Source organism: Octodon degus, unplaced genomic scaffold (assembly GCF_000260255.1).
Source record: "Octodon degus isolate 3935 unplaced genomic scaffold, OctDeg1.0 scaffold00134, whole genome shotgun sequence".
Lineage (NCBI taxonomy): Eukaryota > Metazoa > Chordata > Mammalia > Rodentia > Octodontidae > Octodon > Octodon degus.
In genome coordinates this window covers 3,813,227-3,835,059 of record NW_004524710.1, presented here as the reverse complement: position 1 = coordinate 3,835,059, position 21,833 = coordinate 3,813,227, and the positions used below count along the sequence as shown (strand labels likewise).

The 21,833-nt window shown below is 44.9% G+C and overlaps 1 protein-coding gene across 1 annotated transcript in view; it reads right to left on the bottom strand.

Annotated features, from left to right (window-relative positions):
• The window catches only part of Cdh17 (cadherin 17), a 78,712-nt gene that overhangs the window by 10,741 nt on the left and 46,138 nt on the right, over positions 1-21,833 (bottom strand). Inside the window, exons 9-13 of the mRNA XM_004641325.2 lie at positions 18,205-18,420; positions 14,126-14,202; positions 11,834-12,025; positions 6,797-7,041; positions 1,732-1,862 (exon numbers count right to left, since the gene is read on the bottom strand). Coding sequence (XP_004641382.1) covers positions 1,732-1,862; positions 6,797-7,041; positions 11,834-12,025; positions 14,126-14,202; positions 18,205-18,420 — 861 coding nt within the window. The remainder of the gene's footprint in view (positions 1-1,731; positions 1,863-6,796; positions 7,042-11,833; positions 12,026-14,125; positions 14,203-18,204; positions 18,421-21,833) is intronic.

Genomic DNA, 21,833 nt, shown 5'->3' with positions numbered 1-21,833 from the left:
AGCTCAAGCTGGTGTTGAGCTCATTTTATAGTCCAGGCTGGTCTTGAATTCACAACAATTATTCTGCCTCAGCCTCCTAAGTGCTGGGATTTTAAGTGTGTGTCACCATGTCCAGCTCCATGTTATAAAAACTAACTTGTTCATTTGTTTGCTTGCAGCTTGCTTTAGATTATTTTGACTGTGATAACTTTGTTTTCTTTAATCACAAAGAGAGGCCATTTTTAGGATTCCCTTCTCAGGGGCTGGGGAGATAGCTCAGTGGAATAAGAGCTTGCCTAGCAAGTACAAGGTCCTGAGTTTGATCCCTGGTACCACCAAAAAAAAAAAAAAAAAAAATGTCCCTTGCCCAGGCCAGCCAAATAGCTCAGAGGATTAAAGCGCCTGCAAGCAGGCACATGGCTCGGGGTTCGATCCCCAGGCCTGCCATGCCAGCTCTGCCCCCAGGGTATGCTGAGATGGCAATTGAGACTGGGTATAGTAGCGCGCCTGTAATCCCAGCTCTTGGGAGGCTATAAACAGGAGATTCACTATGAGTCTAATCTCAAAGTGAGCTCCTAAACACCCTGTAGACCCTTCCCTAAAATACAGGAAAAAAAGATTTCTGTCTCTGTTTCTCATTCTAGCCTCCCGTTTTGGGCTTCACATTTTGAAAAAAAAATTTTCCCTAAAAGTACATATATTTATTGAATAATTTGGTCAATTTTTTTTCTCGGTAAACCAGACATATATTTATCAGCTAATTAGAGCTTCTGATCTGCTTAAGATTAGCAGATATCTACTGCAGGTTGGCAAACTGCATCTGAATGCAACGAACTCGATGTTTTAATTAGCAGCCTTATCACTGGTAAGCATATGATTCCTGTAAGCTTATTTTAATTTGAAAAATTCCCTGGAACTCCACATTTGGAGCCAGTGGGTAAAATATTTCACCACAACTGAGTTATACAGGATGCAAGGATTATGCAAGGATCATTCCAACATCCTGGGCTTATCTATGTAATAGTCTTTTCTTTCCAAAGTTTACCCTGTTTCTTTTCTTTTTCTTTTTTTCTTTTTTTTTTTTTTTTTCAGACCCAGGGATTGAACTCAGGCCCTTGTGCTTGCCAGGGAAGCGCTTATTCCACTGAGTCATCTCCTCAGCCCCAGTTTACAGTGTTTCATCTAAACCCAGATGCCCGAGTCCCTGCAAACCTATTGAATCAGAATCTCTATAGCTGGCTCCTGAGATCAACAGGGAGCTAGCTCAGCTCTGACACATATCAAAGTGGAGAATACTGCATGAAACATTTTCTGCTTCCAAAAGGGTAGAACCAATGGGATACAGGGTGGGGCTCCAGGAGCAGGTGGGAGAGCGACTAGATCACTAGACCACTGGCTTGACCTCACTCTCAGGAGAAACCCAGAGTCACCTTGCAGGAGATAGTATAGATAGCACCACAAGTTTCCTAGAAGAGGCAGGACACCCTACAAAAACCCAGAGTGAGTAAATGGCATCCCTGAAGCCTGGCCGGCCTCAGAGACCACACTGCCCAGAAACAGCGCCGCTCAGGGGCATAGGTAGTTCCGATCTTTCACAAAACCAGGAAGGGTGGATGCTGCTTCACACTTCTGAACCCATCCCATCTTTCTCCTTTAAAGCCATCCCATTCTGGTGACCTCAAGGTCCCCACCCGCCCTCTCATTTCCACCAGTGCCCCCACTGATAACCTGTGGCAAATGGCTTTTGCTCACCTACTTCAGTGGCCACCACTTGTACCCGGTACACACTCTCAGTTTCCCTGTCCAATGGAGCTGCACTAAAGATTTCACCGGTGATGCGGTCAATTCTAAGCCAACCTCTTGTGTCGCCTCTCAGGGAATATCTTCATGAAAAGAAAATGGAAGAAAGCCTACATTATTGAGCATGAAAACAACACACAGTTTGCACACCACTGTATTATATCAGGATTACCATTTGTGTATCATTTAAAATATCATTATCAGGGCTGAGGAGATAGCTCAGTAGAATATGTGCTTGCTTGGCAAGTGCAAAGTCCTGAGTTCAATCCCTGATACTGCAAAAATAAAATAAAGTGTCATTATCTTATGTTAGATTTTTATTTTCACATCCTGTCTTCAAAAGAAGAACTTGTTCATCTTTACAATGTAGTATTTATGCTTTTTTATTGGAAGGGTAGAATCACAAACTCTAGAAGAAAAGCTAAACTTTCCAGGCAATCAAAGAACTTAAATTAAAGCAATCTGGAAGTATATGTAAAAAAAAAAAAAAAAAAAAAAAGGCTCAGTGGAATAAGCACACGGGCCTGAGTTCAATTCCCGGTTCTGAAAAAAAAAAAAAAAAAGAAAGAATAAAGAAAAAGAAAAACCCTCTCAGCACCCTCCTAAGAAAACCTAAATACCCATAAGTAGCCATTAGGTAAAGCAGGTGGATAACCATAATCACAGACCACTAGTGGCTTGGTGGCTCCCTTATTCAACAAACATCAGCTGAGTGCTCAATAGCACCTGGCAGCGGCCATGCAAAGGGCTTCATAAAAAGGGGCTCTTAGGCCTGTGGAAGGGACAGACATTCAGATAATGCCAAAAAGAGTGTGGTAAGTACATGGGTCCTTGAGACTTTCATAGGAATTAGAGCCATCTTGCTGAAAGAGGTGTTCATGCGGAAGACGGAGCACAAGCCAGAGCAGAGAGGCCAAGGAGGAGCTCGGCAGGTGCAGAAGCATCACCCACCTCAGAGGTGTCGGGATCCACCTGACAAGCAATGGTCGGCAGAAGGGGCAGCTGTAGAGACTTGGAGAGCCAGACCACGTGGAGAAAGAGGCAGCCATCGTGGTGGTAAGCGGGAAGGGAACCCACTTGTATCTGGGCCTTCGGTGGAACTTGGTAGATACGTGAAGCATGAATTTGAGACAAAACTTAAACCTCAGGAAAACTAACAGGCACAGCCCTTTGGGAAGCACCCCATGATGGCCAGGAAGATGTCCATATCTTTAGATTACATATTCCCACTCTGGGAAATTTTATTTATGTAAATAATAACAAGTTAAAGAATTATATTCTTACATACTCACAGAATGTATTCTATGCTAAAAATAATGGAAATAAACTGCATCCTAGAAATAGAGGTGATTAAAACTTTGATCTTTAGTAGAGCTAATTTTCATCCGTTGTCTGTTGTCATCGCAAGTGTACGGTGCATGCCGAGCACTGTGTATAGAAAGTGTCAGACCAAAACACTCCTCTGTGATCAGCTCTTCACCCCAAACGAGGCACAAACCTTCGGGGGGCTTCAGAAGTGGATCAGATGGTCTGGTTTGCTTTTATAAAGACTCATTGTACCTACAGCACAGTGAATCAGCCCCACGGCCACAAAGGGATGGCAGGGTCCATACATATCAGGGACAGTGATGGCCCGAACCATGCTGGATGCGGTGAGAAGCATTCGGATTCTGGTGCCTCGGTGGAAGGATGCATAATGCCTGCTGATTGATTCTAAATAGGTAGAGCTAGAGAATTAAGCTGCTCAGGCCAAACCTTTGGGGCTGTCCTGAACTCTCTGGACTTAGTGGCTACTTCTCATTCCTAAGATACTTTTCTGATTGATCCTCCGGAGCCACGTCTCCAGGACGCCTCTTCTCAGTCTCTCTTGCTGACCCCATCTCCTGCCCACAGCTTACGGATGTCTAGGTTACCTCTTTCTCTTGGTCCATCAGAGAAATGGCCTGAAATGCTCTTGTTTTGTCCCCTTATAGATTAAAATTTGTATTCATGTACATATGTTTTTAGGAATTCAACAATGGTTGTTATACTGCATATTGTTGTCTTCAAATCAGTTGTTCAGATGACCAGATATAAGCATGCAAAACTGGTCAAAATAATTTAAATTTAAGCGTTAACTCTTCCTTTCAACAGACCCGTAGAAATCAGCAGTACAATTATCCAAGCTGTCCTGTGAATGTACACCTGTACTTTCCCTCATGCCAGTTGTTCCTTCCCTCTAACTTTTTTTTTCTTGTATTTAGTACAGGGTCTTCAGGGTCTCACTACTCAGATCAGACTTGTAGTGAGCCTCCTGTTTTCAGCCTCCGAAGCACTGGAATTACAGGTGCACACCACCACGCCTGGCCTCATTCACCCTTTCAGTGTGCCCCAGGTGCAGGCACAGGGGATCAAACTTCAGGCTGGGATCGAACCCCCAGCCCCTGCGTCTGCCTAAGCAGGCACTTTAATCAGCTGAGCTAGTTGGCTAGCCCTTGTTTCTTCCCTTTAAACCGTTTCTTTCCCTTTCACGGTATCTGTTGGCTCTTTTAATTTTATTTACTCTTTCAGGTTCTTACACGAGGCAGACAATGCAATGTTTACACATGTGGGGGTAATGGTTTATTTCACTTATGATTATGGTCTCTAGTTGCATCCATTTACCTATAAAAGCCTGGAGTTTATCTTTCTTTATAGCTGAGTAATGCTCCATTGTATAAAATTACCACATCTATCTTTGACCAATAATTTTTACAGGATCTGCATGAGGGAGGTAGAAGCATGTTAGACAACTGACCATAAAATTTAGAGATTTTATAACCCCTCATAATTTATGACTTCGTTGTATAAGATAATATCCAAACCAAACTGTACAATCTCCAGCCGTTCCCCTATTTTTTTTTCCTTCTCTTTCTGAAAGTAGAACATAAAACAGTATGTGGGAGCTCTGCTCCTTGTTACTGGGGATAAGGTCTGAGTTTGGCACCCAGGACCTCAGGCTGGCTCTCAGTATGGTGATGAGGGGGAGCAGGAGGGGCCCCTCGGCTAATGGTGCTGCCACAGCCTCGTGAGGCAGGACAGAAGCAGTGAAACCGGGAAGGAGGCAAGGAAACGAATTTCTACACTGTACTTTCAAGAACACTGCAGCTTCAGAGCATAATCCAAGCTACCCAAGGTGACAACACCTTTTGCCCTTCTAGGAAACGCCCTTCAAAGAAATTCCTGAGGGTCTCAGAGAAGCAACAAGCCTGAAAAGTGGGCCTGTGCTTTTCACCTGGGCTCTGGATTGTGTTTAGATGCCCCCGAGACCTAAAGCCTTGTATAGTCTAGGTGGAGATGGATGAATCTGGCACATGCGATGCTAGAATTAAGGACATATGATCACTAAATTAGCCCAGTGATTGGTTGGGCATAAAGGTATCATCCTAGCTGTGAGGGCTCTCCACCCTAAAGGCAGGAAGTCTAGATAAAATATAAGGGACAGGAAGAGGGCTGCAGCGTGTTGTTCGCTTGCTGCCTTCTGCCTGCCCTGCTTTGCCATGAACTGCTTCTGCTCTGTGATGGCCCTCTGCCGTGCAGCACTGCCCTGGGGTCAGCTGACTATAGACTAAAGCCTCTATGAACTGTGAGTGCAACAAGCCTTTCCTCCTTTAACTTTGGTGTCAGGTATTTTGTCTCAGCAACAAGAGAAGTAAGACAACCTGCAGACTGAGCCTGCCCTTGTCCTGTGACACCACAGGCTCACCCACTGCAGACTTCCATCTTCAAGCAAGCTGCCCTCAGTGGACAGTACATCTGCAGCTCCAGCATGCGCACATGGCCTGCATTCTAAACTAGCCCACCATATGGGCAACCTCAAGATGATCAGCCGTCTTGAGCACACCCCAAAGACCACATAAAATCCTTGAACTCCAACTATAATGTGCCCTCTCTTGACAGCCTGCACCCTGTGCTCTGAGTGTATACTTCTTTAACTCTACCTCAGACAATCTTTCTGTGCTTTTCACTGAGGTATCCTGAAACTCTTTTCTGTGACAAATCAGCAAACCTACCACCCCGGCTGTGGGCAAGGTAAACTGGAGTCTTCATCCCATCTTTGGGGAACCTCCCTGGACCATGCCAGTGACACTCGGATCCCTCTGCTAACACTGGATTTCCAGAAATTTGAGCTAAATAAACCACTCCTCTTTATAAAATCACATATTTTATAATAACAATCAACAGACCAATACATGTGACAATCAAAGACATAAGACAAAAGTCCCTAAAGGAGGAGGCAAGGACCCCCCCCCATGTTTAGAGAAACTTAAGGAATTGTCATTAACTACATGCATTGGTTTAAGCCAATCTGAAATATTTACCGAGCCATATACCATATAATGTTGCACAACAGAAGCCAAAGCTCAGAGTTCAAGTCCTGCCTGTGCCTGATCAGCTGTGTAGTCCTGATTCTGCAGGTATCATGCAGATATCTATATGTACCGTGAGTACACTGCACCTTATACATGTCCAATCATCACTGCACATTTAAAAACAATTCTCTATGCACATTTTAAGACAGTTTAGTCCACTGGACTGAAGAGGACCGCAGCTGTTTCCCCGTTTGCCTGGCCGCCCACCTCAAGCATGGGCTCCTCCAGGCGTGGGCTGTGCAGAGCATCCTGCCGGCCCAGACCAGCTCTCCCGGGAGCAGAGGGAACTGCGCCTCCCTCACCCACAAGACGCCTGCACCCCCTGAGCTGGGCCTGGGCCTCCTGCTGTCTGCCTGGAGTGCCAGTTCTCCCTGGGCCGGACCCTTCCCCAGGCTCCGGGAAGGGGACACCACGCCCTGAGGTCACCAGCTTGCACTGGGCCCCTCAGCAAGCGGGCTGAAATGGAACCTGCCGCTGCCTCCCGCTTGCTGAAACGCCTGCGTGAGCTGAGGCCAGCAGATGACCGGGAGGGGCCGCAGCTGCTCAGTGAGGGGAAGCCAGCTTCTCTACTTCCCAGCCCTCCTCATTCCCTCGGTACAGGCCCACCCGGCCCTGTGCTCCCGTACCTTATCTCCAGACCTTCGGGGTCCCAGGCAGTCACGTTGCCCACTTTGGTGCCCACAGCCACATCCTCACTGACTTCCGCCTGGAAGATGTGTTGGGTAAACGCAGGCGCTTCATTCACATCCCTCACAAAAAGAGTGAAGGTGGCAAAAGAACTCGCGTTGTATGTGACACCGGATACCAGAGGCTCAGGGTTTTCTGCGTGGACCACAATTTTGGAAATAGCTGCTGTTTCAAAATCAAGAGGCTGTGGAGGAAAATAAAATAGGGGACATTGATTTGGGGGTGATTGGCTCCTTTAAAAAGTTTCCTAAACACCTGTAAAAATTCTCTTATAGAGCAGCAGTTCTTAATGCAATGTCACCAAAAACCTACTTCTCAGGATACTGAAAAAGTCCCCACTTCAGGACTTACAAGAACTTTTAATATGGTGACATATATTCTAGCTTTTCTAAAAGAGGAAATTAATTCTCAGATTTATTCAACCCTGGGACATTGCCTTCGTTGAGAAGAAATGCATTAATTCCCTCAAGACAGTTCTCAAAGGAAAGCTGGGAAATTGCTTACACTTCAGAGATCTCTGCGTTTGTACAGAGAATGATTTTCCAGCAGCCTTAGAAGGCCAAGCACAAAATAAAACACACTAAACTCATGGAGAAATAGCTAAAGCATGGAAACAGCCTGTCTACCAAAAGATGATGGACAAAAACAGTGGTAGCCATGCATGATGGAGTACTACTCAGCCCTAAAAAGGAAATATTTGAGTCATTTGTAGGAAAATGGATGCATCTTGAGGTCAGGGTATTGGATCAAAAAAAAAAAAAACCCAAAAATCAGACACAGAAGATTAAATACTTCTTGATCAGAAAATTTGGGACACCACTGAGTTACAGGATGTCACAGCACAGGTTTTCTTAGTCCTGAGTCCTCACTGACATTGAAGGGCTAGGGCCAAAATATTGGCTATCCTTGTAGCCCTTTTTTTCTCTCTAATTTTTGGTCTGCAAACTTTAGTTATTAAACATCCAGAAAAGAAGCTTAATGATATTATTACCCTGTACTAGAGGCAGTTCAGCTTAACATGACTATCTGTCTGAATATCAAACACCTTAGACATAACATGGAATGCTATTTTCCAACAACCATGGCTATTCTAAACTTTAAATCCCTATGGAACGTGAAAAAACAATTACACATTTTTACACAAAAATTTAGAAGTCAAACCATCCACAACATTGTAGCAGGACAATTCTATGACTTTTTTCTCTTGCCTCTTGTTTTCTTTTATTACCTTTTTTTTTAACAAACATTTACTTTAAAGAGAGTATAGCAATAATTGATGCTTCTTACATGAGAAGCCCAAAGCATAAAAAAAGAGCAAAATGAAAGACAATGTACGACAGGGAGGCAGGCCTGTTGCGGATGGGAAGGAACCTAGGATGCAGGGAGAGGGAAGCGGGATGGGAAGTGAAGGCACAGGGACCACAGTGTGGGCTGTGGATGCATCTACTGCCCGAGACAAATGCATTTATTATACTCCACAAATGGTACAAGAAATGAGGCCACACACAGGCGAAACTGAGCTTTAAGAAAGGGAGACAGAAGCCACCTGTACTACCAGAACAGGAGAAGGAGGGGAAGAAGGAGAGAGCAAAGAAGAGGAGGAAGCACAAAGAGATGAAAAGGAGAAGACAAACAATAAAGACAGCAGATGAGGATGAAGAAGACGAAGTAGAGGATGGTGAAGATGGCTGGGACTTTGCTGGGACTCACAAGATCAGATTTGTGTTTTAGAAGCTAGGTCTAGGGCAGCCATATGAGCAATGGCCTCGGAGGACCCAAGCCAGGCAGGGGGGCCACGCAGGAGGCCGTTCAGTGCCCCATAAGCACTCTGAATCGAAGGACAAGAGGCAATGGAGCATTCCGCCTTTGCCTCCCAGTTCACTTCACTTCTACACCGGAACACCTGCTGGGATAATTTAGCGAGGCATAAGCAGCAACGCTGAATCGAGGCCAAGCCCTGCGGAACCACATACATGGTCTTTCAAGTCAAGACCCAGCATGGCCTCTTGAGACACATCAGGTGAGGGGGCACCCTGCCCTTGCCTTGGTTTCTCTTCTGCACACTACTGCCTCAAAAGTTAAACCAGTGATGTTGGTTCAACCCGGAAGCAGAGATAAAATGCTGAGGGAGATCAAGGGCTGAGATGGCGGACACTTAACTTTTCACAGAGAATGAGGGAAGAAAATGTTCGGTGCTCTAGATGATGCTCAAGCTGGCTAAAAAAAATCACAAATCAAGAAAAAATTAAAAATCATAAACCAATGAAAAATTTGCATTAAAAATATGTAAACCAAGACTCTGAGTTTCAAGAAATGGGGTCATAGAAGAAAAACTGAAGAGCCAAGAAGGCAAGATTCAAGCAAGCCACCTTCCTGGTCATTACCCCCAGCGTTCAACCTCGAGAATCCCAGTCTGCCTCACAGCAGGCCAGCACTGCATGCTAACAAACAGGAGGGGCAGGGCTCCTACAGCTTGTTTAACTTGAACCACCCTGGGGGCATCCGTCAACATTCCAGGATTCTAGACTCTCCCTAGGGGCTGGAGCAGCAGATCCTAGGGAGGACCATTTAATTGTGAATCATGCCTTTTGGCCCCCATCACCCCAGTGGGAAACATTCCTTGTATTTTGAGGGGCATTAATGGACTATATCTTTTCCTGTGGTTATTTTTTAAATTTAAATACTGTATTTTTCAATCATACCTAGTAAGTGTCCATTCACCACAAGTGGCCAAATTAGTTTAACTTGGTCCACAATAAGCAACTATGAAAATGTTGACACTGCTGTGGGAGTCACCCTCAGCAGGATGGATGAGTTTGTCTTCCCTTCGAGTCCTAGAGAGCTCTGGTCCTGGGGCGTGGGGGAGGGGGTGGGAGAAAGCTGTCTCTGCCCAGCACATAACATGCCACCAGCATGGTACCTGGCCACCTCCGCACCCCCAGCCAACTCTGAAATCCCCACCTTTATTCTTTACTCCTGACATTCTGTCCATGTAAACAGATAAGCACAGCAGTTGCAATGGCATCTTTTCCAAAAATCAGACTCATACAGAATGCTGTGCCTTGAGTTGATCTACACACAGATCTCTTGGCTGAAGCCCAGGGAGACCCTCTGTGCCAGAAAAGCTGTACAGCAAGAGCATGACCATATTCCAAGATCCTGCACAGAGGTGCTTCCCTATCCCTTTGCATTTGTCCACTTCCTGTGGAATTATTCCATTTTGTCTTCATTTGTAGCCTCTACCTTCAGCTTCTTGTATCCTGCCTCAAAATTGTCTTCCAGAACCTTCCTTTGAAGACTCTGACCCACCACACTGCCGTGATTCTGTAGTTAACCACATAGGCAGATTCTCCAGTATGGTACCCTTCTCTGGCTCTTTTTTTTTTTCTTTTTTCTTTTTTTAAAAATAATTTTATTGAGAAACAATTAGCAATGAGATAGTTTCAAAACTGATTAGTAGGACAGTTTCAATAATTAGTACATTGCATATTTTTGTCTTCATAGTGGTTATTCATAGTACAAGATGCAGACATGATATCCTGTCCACAAACACTATTAGAACAAATATTTCTATTCATTGAATTAAGTGGCTCTTCTAACTGGAAGGTCTCACTCTCACCCCAAGAAAGGTACTCAAACTCTGAAATATCCTGGATGACAAATGAGTCACCCAGTAAACTCTGCTCACACTCCAACATGTATAAAGCAGCTAGGGAGAAAACAGACAAGGCTCACATGTGGATATGGGACACTGGCATGGATTGAAGTAGGGTTAGTAGGAACCTGTAAAATGAAACAGGAACTATGAGTTAATGCTTTGGATCCAGGGCACCTTGTCCTTAAAGAGAGAGGGACAAAGCAAGAACCAATGGGCTTAGCAGTACTCCAACAGGTAAAAGCAAGGAGAAGGGATAAAGGATTAACTTATCTATCATGTCTTGAAAGGTGATCCAACAAGTTCCAGTCACTATTCAAGAGGAGTCTATAGGCTGGACACAGGGGAATAACGGGTTAACAGCCTAAGGCCCATAGGACTCATCCACCTGCTCTCTCCACACTTGCAAAGGGAAAAGTGAAGCCTTGAGGCCCACCTCACCCTCCATAAAGCTTTAGCAAATTGAAATAGAGAATACCAGGGCCAGTGACATAGCTCAGCAGACTAAAGCACCTGCTTAGGCAAGCTTAGGCAAACACAGGGACCACAGTTGGATCCACCACACCACATGCCACACCAGCTCCACCCCCAGAAGAGGCTGAGCTGGCCAGAGTCTGGGTGTAGTGTCACGTGCCTATAATCCCAAGGCTGGGGATGTTGAAAGCAGGAGGATCACCGCCAGTCTGAGCTGCATAGTGAGACCCTGCAACAAACAAATACGTAAAAGAGAGAGAGAATACCTACTTATATTTGATCTTCAGATGAACAACTTTTGGTATATGTCTCAGTTATTGTATGGAACATATATTTTACCAAAAAACTATTCAGCCTGTCTTCCATGTGGAAATCCTATCTCACTGTAAAAGTTATTTGGCTAATTAGTGACAGACTAGGACTAGAACCCAGACTCTCTGTCAGGAGGACAGCAACAACAGAGTACACCAAGAGGCCACCTCCATGCCTGACAAGTAATTGCTAATACTATTTATAGGTCCTTGCTTAATCACAAATAAATTAATGGAACCAGCAGATAGCTCAGCTGATTAAAGCTCCTGCTTAGGCAGCCACAGGGACCAGGATTCAATCCTGGACCTGCCGTGCCAGCGCCACCCCCCGGGGCATGCTGAGACAGTGAAGGAGACTGGGTGTGGTGGCATGTGCCCGTAATCCCAGCACTTGGGAGGCTGAAAACAGGAAGATCATTACAAGTTCTATCTGTGTGTGAGACCCTGTAGACCCTGTACTAAATACATTAAAAGAAATAAACAAATACAAATAAATTAATCCACCAAAAGATACGTTCATTTAGTGGACTATTTACCTTTTTAATTGTGACATATCCTGCATTAGTGCGGAGATCTGTATCAATCCCCAGTCTTCCCTCCTTGTCCCCCTGTGTAATCCGGTACAGGATTTTAGAACTCCCAGTAAATGGCTCATCAGCATCTGTGGCTAGGATGGTTAAGATTTGGGACCCAACAGCTGTGTCTTCAGGAAGAGACAGGTTTCCATACTGAGGGGGAAACAGAGGGAGAACACCATGAGACTATCCACTGTCATCAAGTATAATTGCCAAAGGGCACACTTGTCTCACACATGGTCATAGGCTGCATCAATATTTTCCAAGCATATTTTATTATTTATGAATATGGAGCAGTTGATTTTAACAGCAGTCATAGTCATGGACTAATATACCTGGCAGAGACGAGCACACACCTCAGAAATCTGCTAGTAGGATTTCCCTCCCATATGCAGTATGTTTAACAGCTATAACTATTACAGTTCAATGATATATAAAAGCTGTAATATATCAAGGATCTACCATGCAACAGGCACGCTACATAAATTAGTTTAATTAATTCTTGAATCAAAAGGGGATAGAGGTTAAGGGCTTAAACTTTGGAGTCAAGGAGCTGGCAGGAGTGCCTACCTTGCCTCTTGTCAGTTGAGGGACTGGAAGCAAGCTCCCTCCCTCCCCTCTTTCAGTACCAGTTTAATGGCTGGTTAATAGAGATAAAAGAACCTACTTCTTGTTTGCTGTGGGGATTAAGAGAGATATAAATGTATAGAAAGCTCCATGTGCCTGGTCTGTAGTCAATGTTCAGTAAAGATAAGAAATAAAACACTCTGTTGAATAGCTATATTGTGCACCTTCTCCTTTTTATAGGGAGCAAAGCAGGCAAGATCAAGCTCACCCAGGATGGCACTGCAATGAGTCATAGGATTGAGATTTGAACCCATGTGTGTCCCACTATAAAGCCATGCTCTTAACCACTGGCCTGAAGCATTGTCCACTCCCCTGAAAGCCTCCCAGATCAGCCCTCCCAGTGTGTGATCTTCGCGACGTAATGGGCCCAGGTAAGGGCCACTGTAGCATGAGGCAGGCCTCCAGTTGCTATAGCTCAACTTGTGTTTCTAAACTCTGAGATTTCCAAAGTAGGTTTCTTACCCTCAACCTAAGAACTTCTGTCTAGGGCTAGGGAGATAGCTTGGCAGTCTAAGTGTCTGCCAGGCCAAGTGCAAGGACCCAAATTTTATCACATGCCATGCCGAACTGGCCCGGAATCCAGGAATGGGGGCACAGGCCTGTAATCCCAGCACTGGGGTGGCTGAAATGAGGATCACTATGAGTCTGAACTGTATAAAGAGACCTTGTATTGAATAAATAAAAATTTAAAATAAAAAATAAAAACTTCTGTCTAGATGCAAGATCATAACACTGGGTAGTGATAAAATGCCCAAGACAGTGGACACTGAGAAGTGGTGGATTGTTTATGTCACACTTGCTTAATCTCGGTCCCTGTTATACAAACATGTTTAGTCACACCTCTTGCCATTCTGAGGCTTCCCATAAATCAATCGCCTTTTTTGTCACAGCCTTGTTTCTGTTATGATTTATGAGCACCGTCAGGGGGTTTGGGGCTGCCTCATCACTGACTTTAAACATGACAAAACAATCTAGTCAAATGCGCTTCTCTCCTTCCAACTAAATAAAGCTAGATGTCCTTTTAAGAGAAGCAGTGAGAAAGCTATCGGCAAGTCCGAAGCTCATATTAAGGACAAGAAAACAGTCATTTGTGTTCCTGATGTTCTAAATTTATTTTTCCTTATATCTAATTCTCCTAATTCTTCCAAATGTCTTGAGTATACTTTGTATTCAACTTAACCCACAGGCTCTTCTTTTTCTCTCCTGTTATCTAATTAATTACAAAACTAGTTAAAGTTGCCAATAATCCAAATTATTTAATGTTTAACTCAAAATGCTTGCAGTAATCAATAAGAAATCTATATTGGCAAACAATAAGCAGCCAACTCAAATTTGCTCATTTTGATAAAGGAGATGGTTGTCACTTAACCCAAGCAGCCCTTGGAATAAATAAGCTGTTGGAAGGAGTTTGTAAACACACATTTCTAGATACTGTAAGAGTGAGTGTTATTGTTCCCTGAAGACTTCCACTAGAGGAGGTGTCTGGATTTGTTCCTGGTTCATTGACCAAGGCTACCTGTCCTGTCTGGCTTTTTTCTTAATGATTGTCTGGTTTTTGCCCCAGAATTAAGGATTGAGTAATATAAACAAAGTAAAGAAAAAAAACAAATGGTGAAAAATACTCACATCTGATTTTTCAAAGATGGGAATCTGATCGTTGATATCAATAACGTTGATCTCTATAGCACAAAGTGTCTTGAAATCTGAAAACCAAAGTTATATGAGAAATTTTTCACTGTAAATCATGCATTAAAATTAGAATCTGCAAGGGCCAGCCAAATAGCTCAGTGGACTAAAGTGCCTGCAAGCAGGTGCTGGGGCCAGGGGTTCGATCCCCAGGCCTGCTGTGCAGCCCACCCCCGGGGTGTGCTGAGACAGCAATTGAGACTGGGTGTGGTGGTCCATGCCTGTAATCCCAGCTCTTGGGAGGCTGTAAACAGGCAGATCACTATGAGTCTGATCTAGTTGTGAGACCCTGAATACCCTGTAGACCCTTCCCTAAAATACAAAAAAAAAAAAAAATTAGAATCTGTAAGAAAAATTAGCAAAGGAAGTGAGAGCCACATCACAACTTCACAAATGATATGCAGTCTCTCTGAGGAGAGGACTCTGCTCCCCTCTGCACTCACAAGCAGGTCGCCTGAGGGAGGAGTGAGATGAAGATGGACCAAGGGAAGTTTTCCGGATTCCCCATCACTCTCCACCTGCTTTGTCCGAGGAAAGGCCTGTTCCCTTTTGTGAGAAGCATTGTCCTCTTTCTGAACCTTACACACTTATCAAAGTCCAGCACAAAACTACCCTTGCAGAAAGCCTTCCTGAGAAGCCCCAGGGCTGTCTTTCCTTATTCAAACCCATCTGCTCTCTACAGTGGGGAGGCTGAAGGGCCCTATGCCCTCTCTTCTGAGTGGGGGCAGCATGGTACATTAGCCTCCTCCAAGGACCACCAAAAGGACAGCTCATGGAACCCTGGGGAGTGGCGCAGGTTTTAAGCAGTGGCTCTGATGGTCTAGAGACCAGTTGATCTCAGACCCAGCTGAGAGGTTGGGTCTCAGACCCAGCTGAGCATGGAGGGCCTGGAAAAGAGTGAGAACAGGACACAAATGAGGTGTTTTTTGTTGGGATCAGCATTCTTCAGATCACCACATGCTGTGTGTGCTATGGCCTCTGGGTTCCTGTACTTTCAATTCTGGCTCTGCCCCTCATCAGGGATGGAAGAACTTGAGTACCACTCAGTGTCTCAGTGCCTCAGTCAGTTTATCTGCAAGATGTGGACAGTAACAGAACTGAGGTTTTCATCATAATACAAACTGTTGGTGGTGTCTGTGCCCTGGTCACTATACTAAGAGTCTTACCTGCATTACTTATTTTATCTTCCATTCCTCTTATTTAAATAATAGACACAAGAAGTAGAGAAGTCAAGAAACCAACCCAGTGTAGCACAGCTCTCTGATGGTGGGCCCAGGATTCAAATCTGTGCCCTCCTTTTGCCCTCCCCATCTTCAGCCTCTCGTGTGGCCAGGGGCTGACCTTGGCATGGCATCAGTGTACTTCTTCGCTCTCTGGGTGACGGCTGGCCTCTGCAGTGGGCAGCCTGGCCAGAGACTGGAGGAAAAACAGGAGGAAACTGGCCAGGGTGCCCTTCCTGTCTGGCTTCTGGCCCAGGTCTTGCTCCCTCAGGCTTCGGATAGTAAAGAGTGCGTACTGCACTTCACACCTCCTCACTGGTTCCCCTTGACCCTGCCGTGACCATCATAAATCCTCATTTGTTTCATGGTTTTGCACTAAGCTACATCTCCAGCCTTTTATTTATTTATTTATTTATTTATTTTTAAGAAAGGGTTTTCTTAAGTCACCCAAAGTTGGCTCAAACTTGTGCTCTCCTGCCTCTCCTTTCGGTTACACCTTTGAGAAGGCCACCCAGTCTCCTGCTAGGATCCTGACTAATATATCCAGGTAGTTTAACTCTCAAGCTTCTGCCCAATGTACCAAACATGATGCCAGACGTAATCTAATATAGTTTCACTATCAACAAGCAGATACTGATTAGCCTTATGACTAGTCCCCAGAACATGTATACATAAGGGTGGGGTCGCTCCTGGGTGTGACAATTAAGTTGAATTGTCAACCTGAGTTGACCGGAAAGCTGCCTAGGTAATGAGTGAAGCACTGAGTGGTTGAGGTGTGACCCTCAGGTCGGTGTCTGGCCCCTCACCCCTTCTTCTCTGGCACTGCTCTGTTCAACTTCCTGGCCACCATAACATAAGCCACTTCACCCATCTACACCCTTCTGCCATGACATTTCTGCCTCTGAGCCTGGGTGACCATGAACTAAAACCCTCAAAACCATGAGCCAAATTAAACCTCTCCCAGCAACAGGAAAACTGACTCATACCTTGGCCCAAGCTCGCTAGTCCATTGCTCTAAAACTACCTTGTTCAAGTCAGGCAGGGCCTCCTACTTACCAGGCATTCTTTAGTTTTATGTAAAACTATGTTAATTATAGTCTAGTCTCTAATTTTCTGTAGCGGATAACTGACTACTTAATCCATCAACACACACGTGTCTATATATAGCTGTATTTTCAGTGCACAAGTAGTGAATATAGCATGTTTTCTATACCTGCACACATGAACAATTTGTAATCTGATTTCCGTGTCGCATGCTTATAACTTCAAATCCCTTCGCATCCCAATGCTTTTGCCTATGGAATTCCCATTCTCCTGTGAGGCCCACACAATGTTACAATTCATCCTATTCACCCCGCAAAGCTTAGCACAGTGAGACTTCTTCCAGAAAGTCTTACCTGCCTTCCCCCTCCGCGTCCCTCATTCATTTTGCAGGCTACCTTGTCTGTGCACCTTGCAATTTACTAAGTCATATATCTGTCTTTTCTACCAGAGCAAGCACTCCTTGAGGACAGACTCTGAGTCTTCACCTATGGAGCCCTCATGCCTTGCAGGGGATGTCAGACAAGGCGAATGTTCAGTAACCATTTGCTGAGAGAATGGGTAGCTACTAGTGTGACGCGCAGCTTGCCAGGGACAGATATGGTTTATTATACTGCTGTTCCTCAATGTAATGTTAAGCAAACATGAAACCCTCAACATTTGCCTAACTAGAGAATTTCTACATTGTGCACTGGCAGTTTGCTATAATCTAATTCCTTAATATGTTCACATGCACAGAAGAGACAGAACTTCAAAGTACAATGTAGCAAGTTGCCATTTGCCTCTCCATGCCTAGGTGACTTGTGCTCCCCGGCATAGCAATTACTGACTTGTTCAGAAATCTAACCTGACTCAAAGAAAGATTCTTCACCTCCTAGGAGTCTAAGTGCCCCCGATTGGTCGCCTCTCTGAACAAATTTATTTTTGTGTGTCTGTGCACATTTGCCTAAGGTTGTGTGCATGTTTTTAGGAATGCATAGTTCTCATCAGATTCCCAAAGGCTCTTGGGACTCAGCAGAGATTAAGGACTGTCTATTTTAGAAGTGTGCAAGAAGTAGAGGAAAATGTTTCCAACTACTGCCAAAAGGCCAGCTAGAATCTGACAGAAGTTCAGATTCCCTTTCCCCTACTTTCTCCCCCAAAAGGTGCAGTTCTCCCTAACTTTCATCAGGAAGGCTGTTTGAGTCTGAAAGCAGAGCAATTCATGCAATTACTTTTACTATCTGTGACTGTAGTGACCACCAGAACATTCCAAGCAAACTTGTGACAACTAGGACATTAGTTGATGATGCCCGCGGTGCTGCACTACAAAATTCACCACTGGGTTTGCACCAAAGGCTGCCTTTCCATGGGCTGCCCCAGCCAGCTGCTGCAGAGGGCGGTGGTGCTAAGGCAGACCCACTTGGAGGTAGCACATTCCCAGACAGCCACCATGAGCTCTCCTTAGGCTGCCTGGTCTAGGCCGCTCCTTCCCCCTCTCTCCTTCCCTTAGAGTCAGGCTCCTACTGCTGTGTCCATCCCCCCTCTTCTCAAGGCATCCCCTGGCGATGTATACTTATTCCCCTCCCAGCATCTGCTTCTTGGAAGCACCAGAAAAACCCAGCAATGTTGTCTGAGCTACTACTCTGAACAGCACGTATTTCACGAAGGAAGCGAAGGCAGCAGAGCTGTGCGCATTTCCAGTAATGAGAAACCCAATGCAACACAATTAGAAGACAAACAGTTATTTGTAACCATGACTGTGGGTGTGATACCAACCTTTGTCAGACACCTCCATTGTTAAGTTGTACTGAGGAGCATCTTGCTTCTTCAAGGACTGTCTAGCTAACTGGACCTTTCCCTCGTATTCTTCAACCAGAAAGAGTCCATCCATGGGAAGTTTGGGGGTTTGCTCCACAATTTTGTACTTTAAGATACTGTTGATGGTGTTTATTTCATCCAGATCATGGGCGATAAAGACACCAATACTGCTCCCTATGGAGAAGGAAAGAAGAAAATCCATTCCTAAGGCCTGTGTCATGTAGTTTAAATGGTTTCACTCAATAAGCAGTTTCCTAGAAAACACTCTAGGTGGTCTTATATGCAGACAACAGCTTTTACTTTTTTTTGCCCCCGGGTGTAATTTATTAATTAATACAGTGTACTCATTAGCCAGGACTATCAAATAGTGTCATGGACTAGTGGTTTAAATAATAGAAATTTCTCAAATGGCCAACAATAGGTTTTGATTGACATCAAATGGAGATGGGATGGAGAAATCCTGTTTCTGTGAAAATGATCCCCTTTATCTATTAGTGGCATGCTCACCAGCTCTCTATATTATATATATTCCAGCAAGTTAGTTTTCTCTCCCTGTTTTAACAGAGAAGACAACATAAATATCCTTACATACCCTGTTTGATTGGAGAATTTTAATGTTTTTCATTTATCATTGTAAAACCAAGCGCAATCTTATAACTTTCTGATGTAGCTGTTACATGTAGAGCAATCTGACTTTAAGTACGAGTAAATTACTATTGAAAAAGAATCTTAGGTTGTTTTCCTTTTCAATATATTTCTGTTTAAACAAACTTCTTGTTAAAAAAAATAGAAATTTCTGTTTGCATGGTTCTGGAGGCTGGGAGCTGGCGAGGCTGTGTCCTCTGAGGCCTTTTTCATTTGCTTGTGTATGTTCTCCCTATAGCTTTTTTTTTTTCTTTCTTTCTGCAAAGCTTTATTCCAGAGGGGCTTAGTCCTTCTTGGCAGCTGCCTTCCTCATGGCAGCCAGCACGTTGCTCAGCTCCTCACGCTTCTTCTTGGCACAGATGTGCATCCCCACCCTTTTCTTGATGAACTTGAGGGCATGCTTGTCCTTGGAGACCTTGAGCAGCTCCATGGCGTGCCACTCTAGGGGCGAAGCCACATACCTCCCAGATCATATCCCGTGTGAACTTGGTGTGTTTGGTAAGATGTCCATGATGACAGCTGTGCCTCAGTTTGCTCACATTCTTAGTCACCTGTGGCCCTTGTTGAAGCCTGTGGCCACGGGATAGCGGAGGACCATGGCTACTCTTCCTTGCTGTGGCGAAAGGTCCCTATAGAAGGACACTAGCCATGTTGGAGTTAGGGCCCACTATAAAAACCACATTTAACCTTAATTCCTTCTTTAAAGACCCAGTCTCCAAATATAGCCACATTCTGAGGTACCTGAGGTTAGCGCGCCACTGCATGGAGGGGTGGCACAGAGCTCACACGGAGGGTTTGGACTTCACAATATAAACTTGAGCAGGATACAACATGGGCTACAGCGCCCTTTGAAAGTCCTTGCCCACCTTTTCAGGATGGAACTTTATTTGGAGAGAAGTTCAGTGTATATGTAATTAGTGAAGGACACAGAGATGAAACTCCCTGGTTTAGGGGAGCCCTTGGATCCTTATTAGAAGGGGGACACTGAAGTGCACAGAAGCAGAGATGATATGAGAGGGGCCAGATATTGAAATTATGCTTCTGCCCGCAGCCAACAGAAGCCATAAGGGGCAACGGATTCTCCCCCAGAGGCTCTGTCCTGGACTAAGGACTCTCAGCCTCAGAACAGAGAGACTAATGTTTTGTTGATATTATTTTAAGGAACCATGATTGTTGTGATTCATTACAGCCAAATTGGCACACAAGTACACACAGCAAAAGGTATGATCCAGCATCAGAAGCTAACTCTGGCTTGCCTTGAACCAACCTTATGGAACAACTGCAAAAGCTGACCCCACCTCAAAGATAAAGATAACACCGAGCAAAGAGCAGGCATGGTCCCTCCACTCCCTGCCTTCGTGCTGCAGCTCACAGCCCTAAGAACTGTGTTGCTGAGAATGTTTCAGCCCAGGCAGCACCAGAAGTAAGGGGTGACTGTGCCCTGCTTGCTCTGAGTGAGTCCTGGTGGGTGTTGAATCACCTGTTCCTTGAGATGCAAATTGTAGATTTCTTTGTGTGTAGCAACCGTCCCAGGAGAGTGAAGACTTGAACTCATTGCACTGTGGGCTTAGGTATACAGGCCTCTCCCAGATGAGTTTGTCTGCACTGACTTGCGGGGACACTTCGCATTTTTGGCTTGGGGGAGAGGGAAAGGGATGTCCCTGTATTGTGCCTATGGTGGAGTGGGACTCATGCAGGTGCGTCTTGTAGAATGGGCTCAGGGGTCATCAAGAGCAGCACGACAGAAAATATAGGTCTAGTGTGCCGCTGCTCCTTTCTGAATCCACTGCAATGGAGTTACCTTTGTGACATGCATGTGTCCCTGTAAGAAAAGTGCAGATGGTGGAGCGAAGAGTGCCCTGCCGAGAGCTGCGAGCCTTTGGTGCCTGAGTAGCCCTGTTCTGGACGCTTCCCCTTAGCAAAGTGGGCAGGACCACTAAGGGCACCTTTTTCTCCCTTCACAGAAAGCTTCCAGCCATCAAAGGGAGGCACCGTGAGGACCACTGACATCAGGGAATACCTCCTGGTGGAAGCAAGAGCGATCCATGCACAAATCCAAAGTGAAAGGAGTACCATATCCCTGCCTGAGGGGGGCAGGACCAAGTGACAGCCCAAGCTGATTCGAGAGCCTGTGCAGCATTTCTCAGGGGCAGCCAGGAATACTGTAGGGAGGTGGGGATGCCACAAGAGCCAAACTTCTAGTGTTGGTGTTGCTAAAACTTGGAGAAAGAAGTCCCACAAGGTACTGGATGATACAAGCCTAAATAAGAGGATGTAAATAAAAGAAGAAGGAGTATCTCATTAATATTCTCCTCGCAGCAGGTCCTGACATCTCAGCTAGACAGTAAACCTGCGAAGTGCAGGGCATTTGTCCGTCCCTCTTTTAAGCCACACATACAGAATATATGTAATTGCTTTAGAAAAATTTTCAGTCCATTAAAGACTATGTGAAGTATTTTGTAACAATAAATTCTCATTTTTAAAAGGAAGCAAGTAGCATGCTGAGCCCCTGACAATTTATTCTACCAGTAACAACTTCATTATCACTCTCAGAAAGCAAACTATTCCCAGCAGCCTGTAAGAGGCTCCCAGAGCTCCCCATCTCCCAAGAGTTCTAACTCGTCACAAGCTCCTCCTTCAAGCACAGGCTGAGCCTAATGACTAGACCCTAATGACTAGAAAATGGGCTAACATTTCCAAGGCTAGGTTATGGAGGGACTGTCACTCACTTGTCATTCATATTCCCTCCTTCCCCCTCTTCCCCTTTGTGCCTGTATGTGCATATTGGAATCACAGGCATATAGCTGCATGGCTCCCAGATTCTTTTTTTTTTTTTTTTTTTTTTTTTACCAGGGATCGAACTCAGGACCTTGTGATTGCCAGGCAGGGGTGTATACCTCTGAGCTATCTCCCCAGCCCCCAGATTTTTGAGTTACAAAACT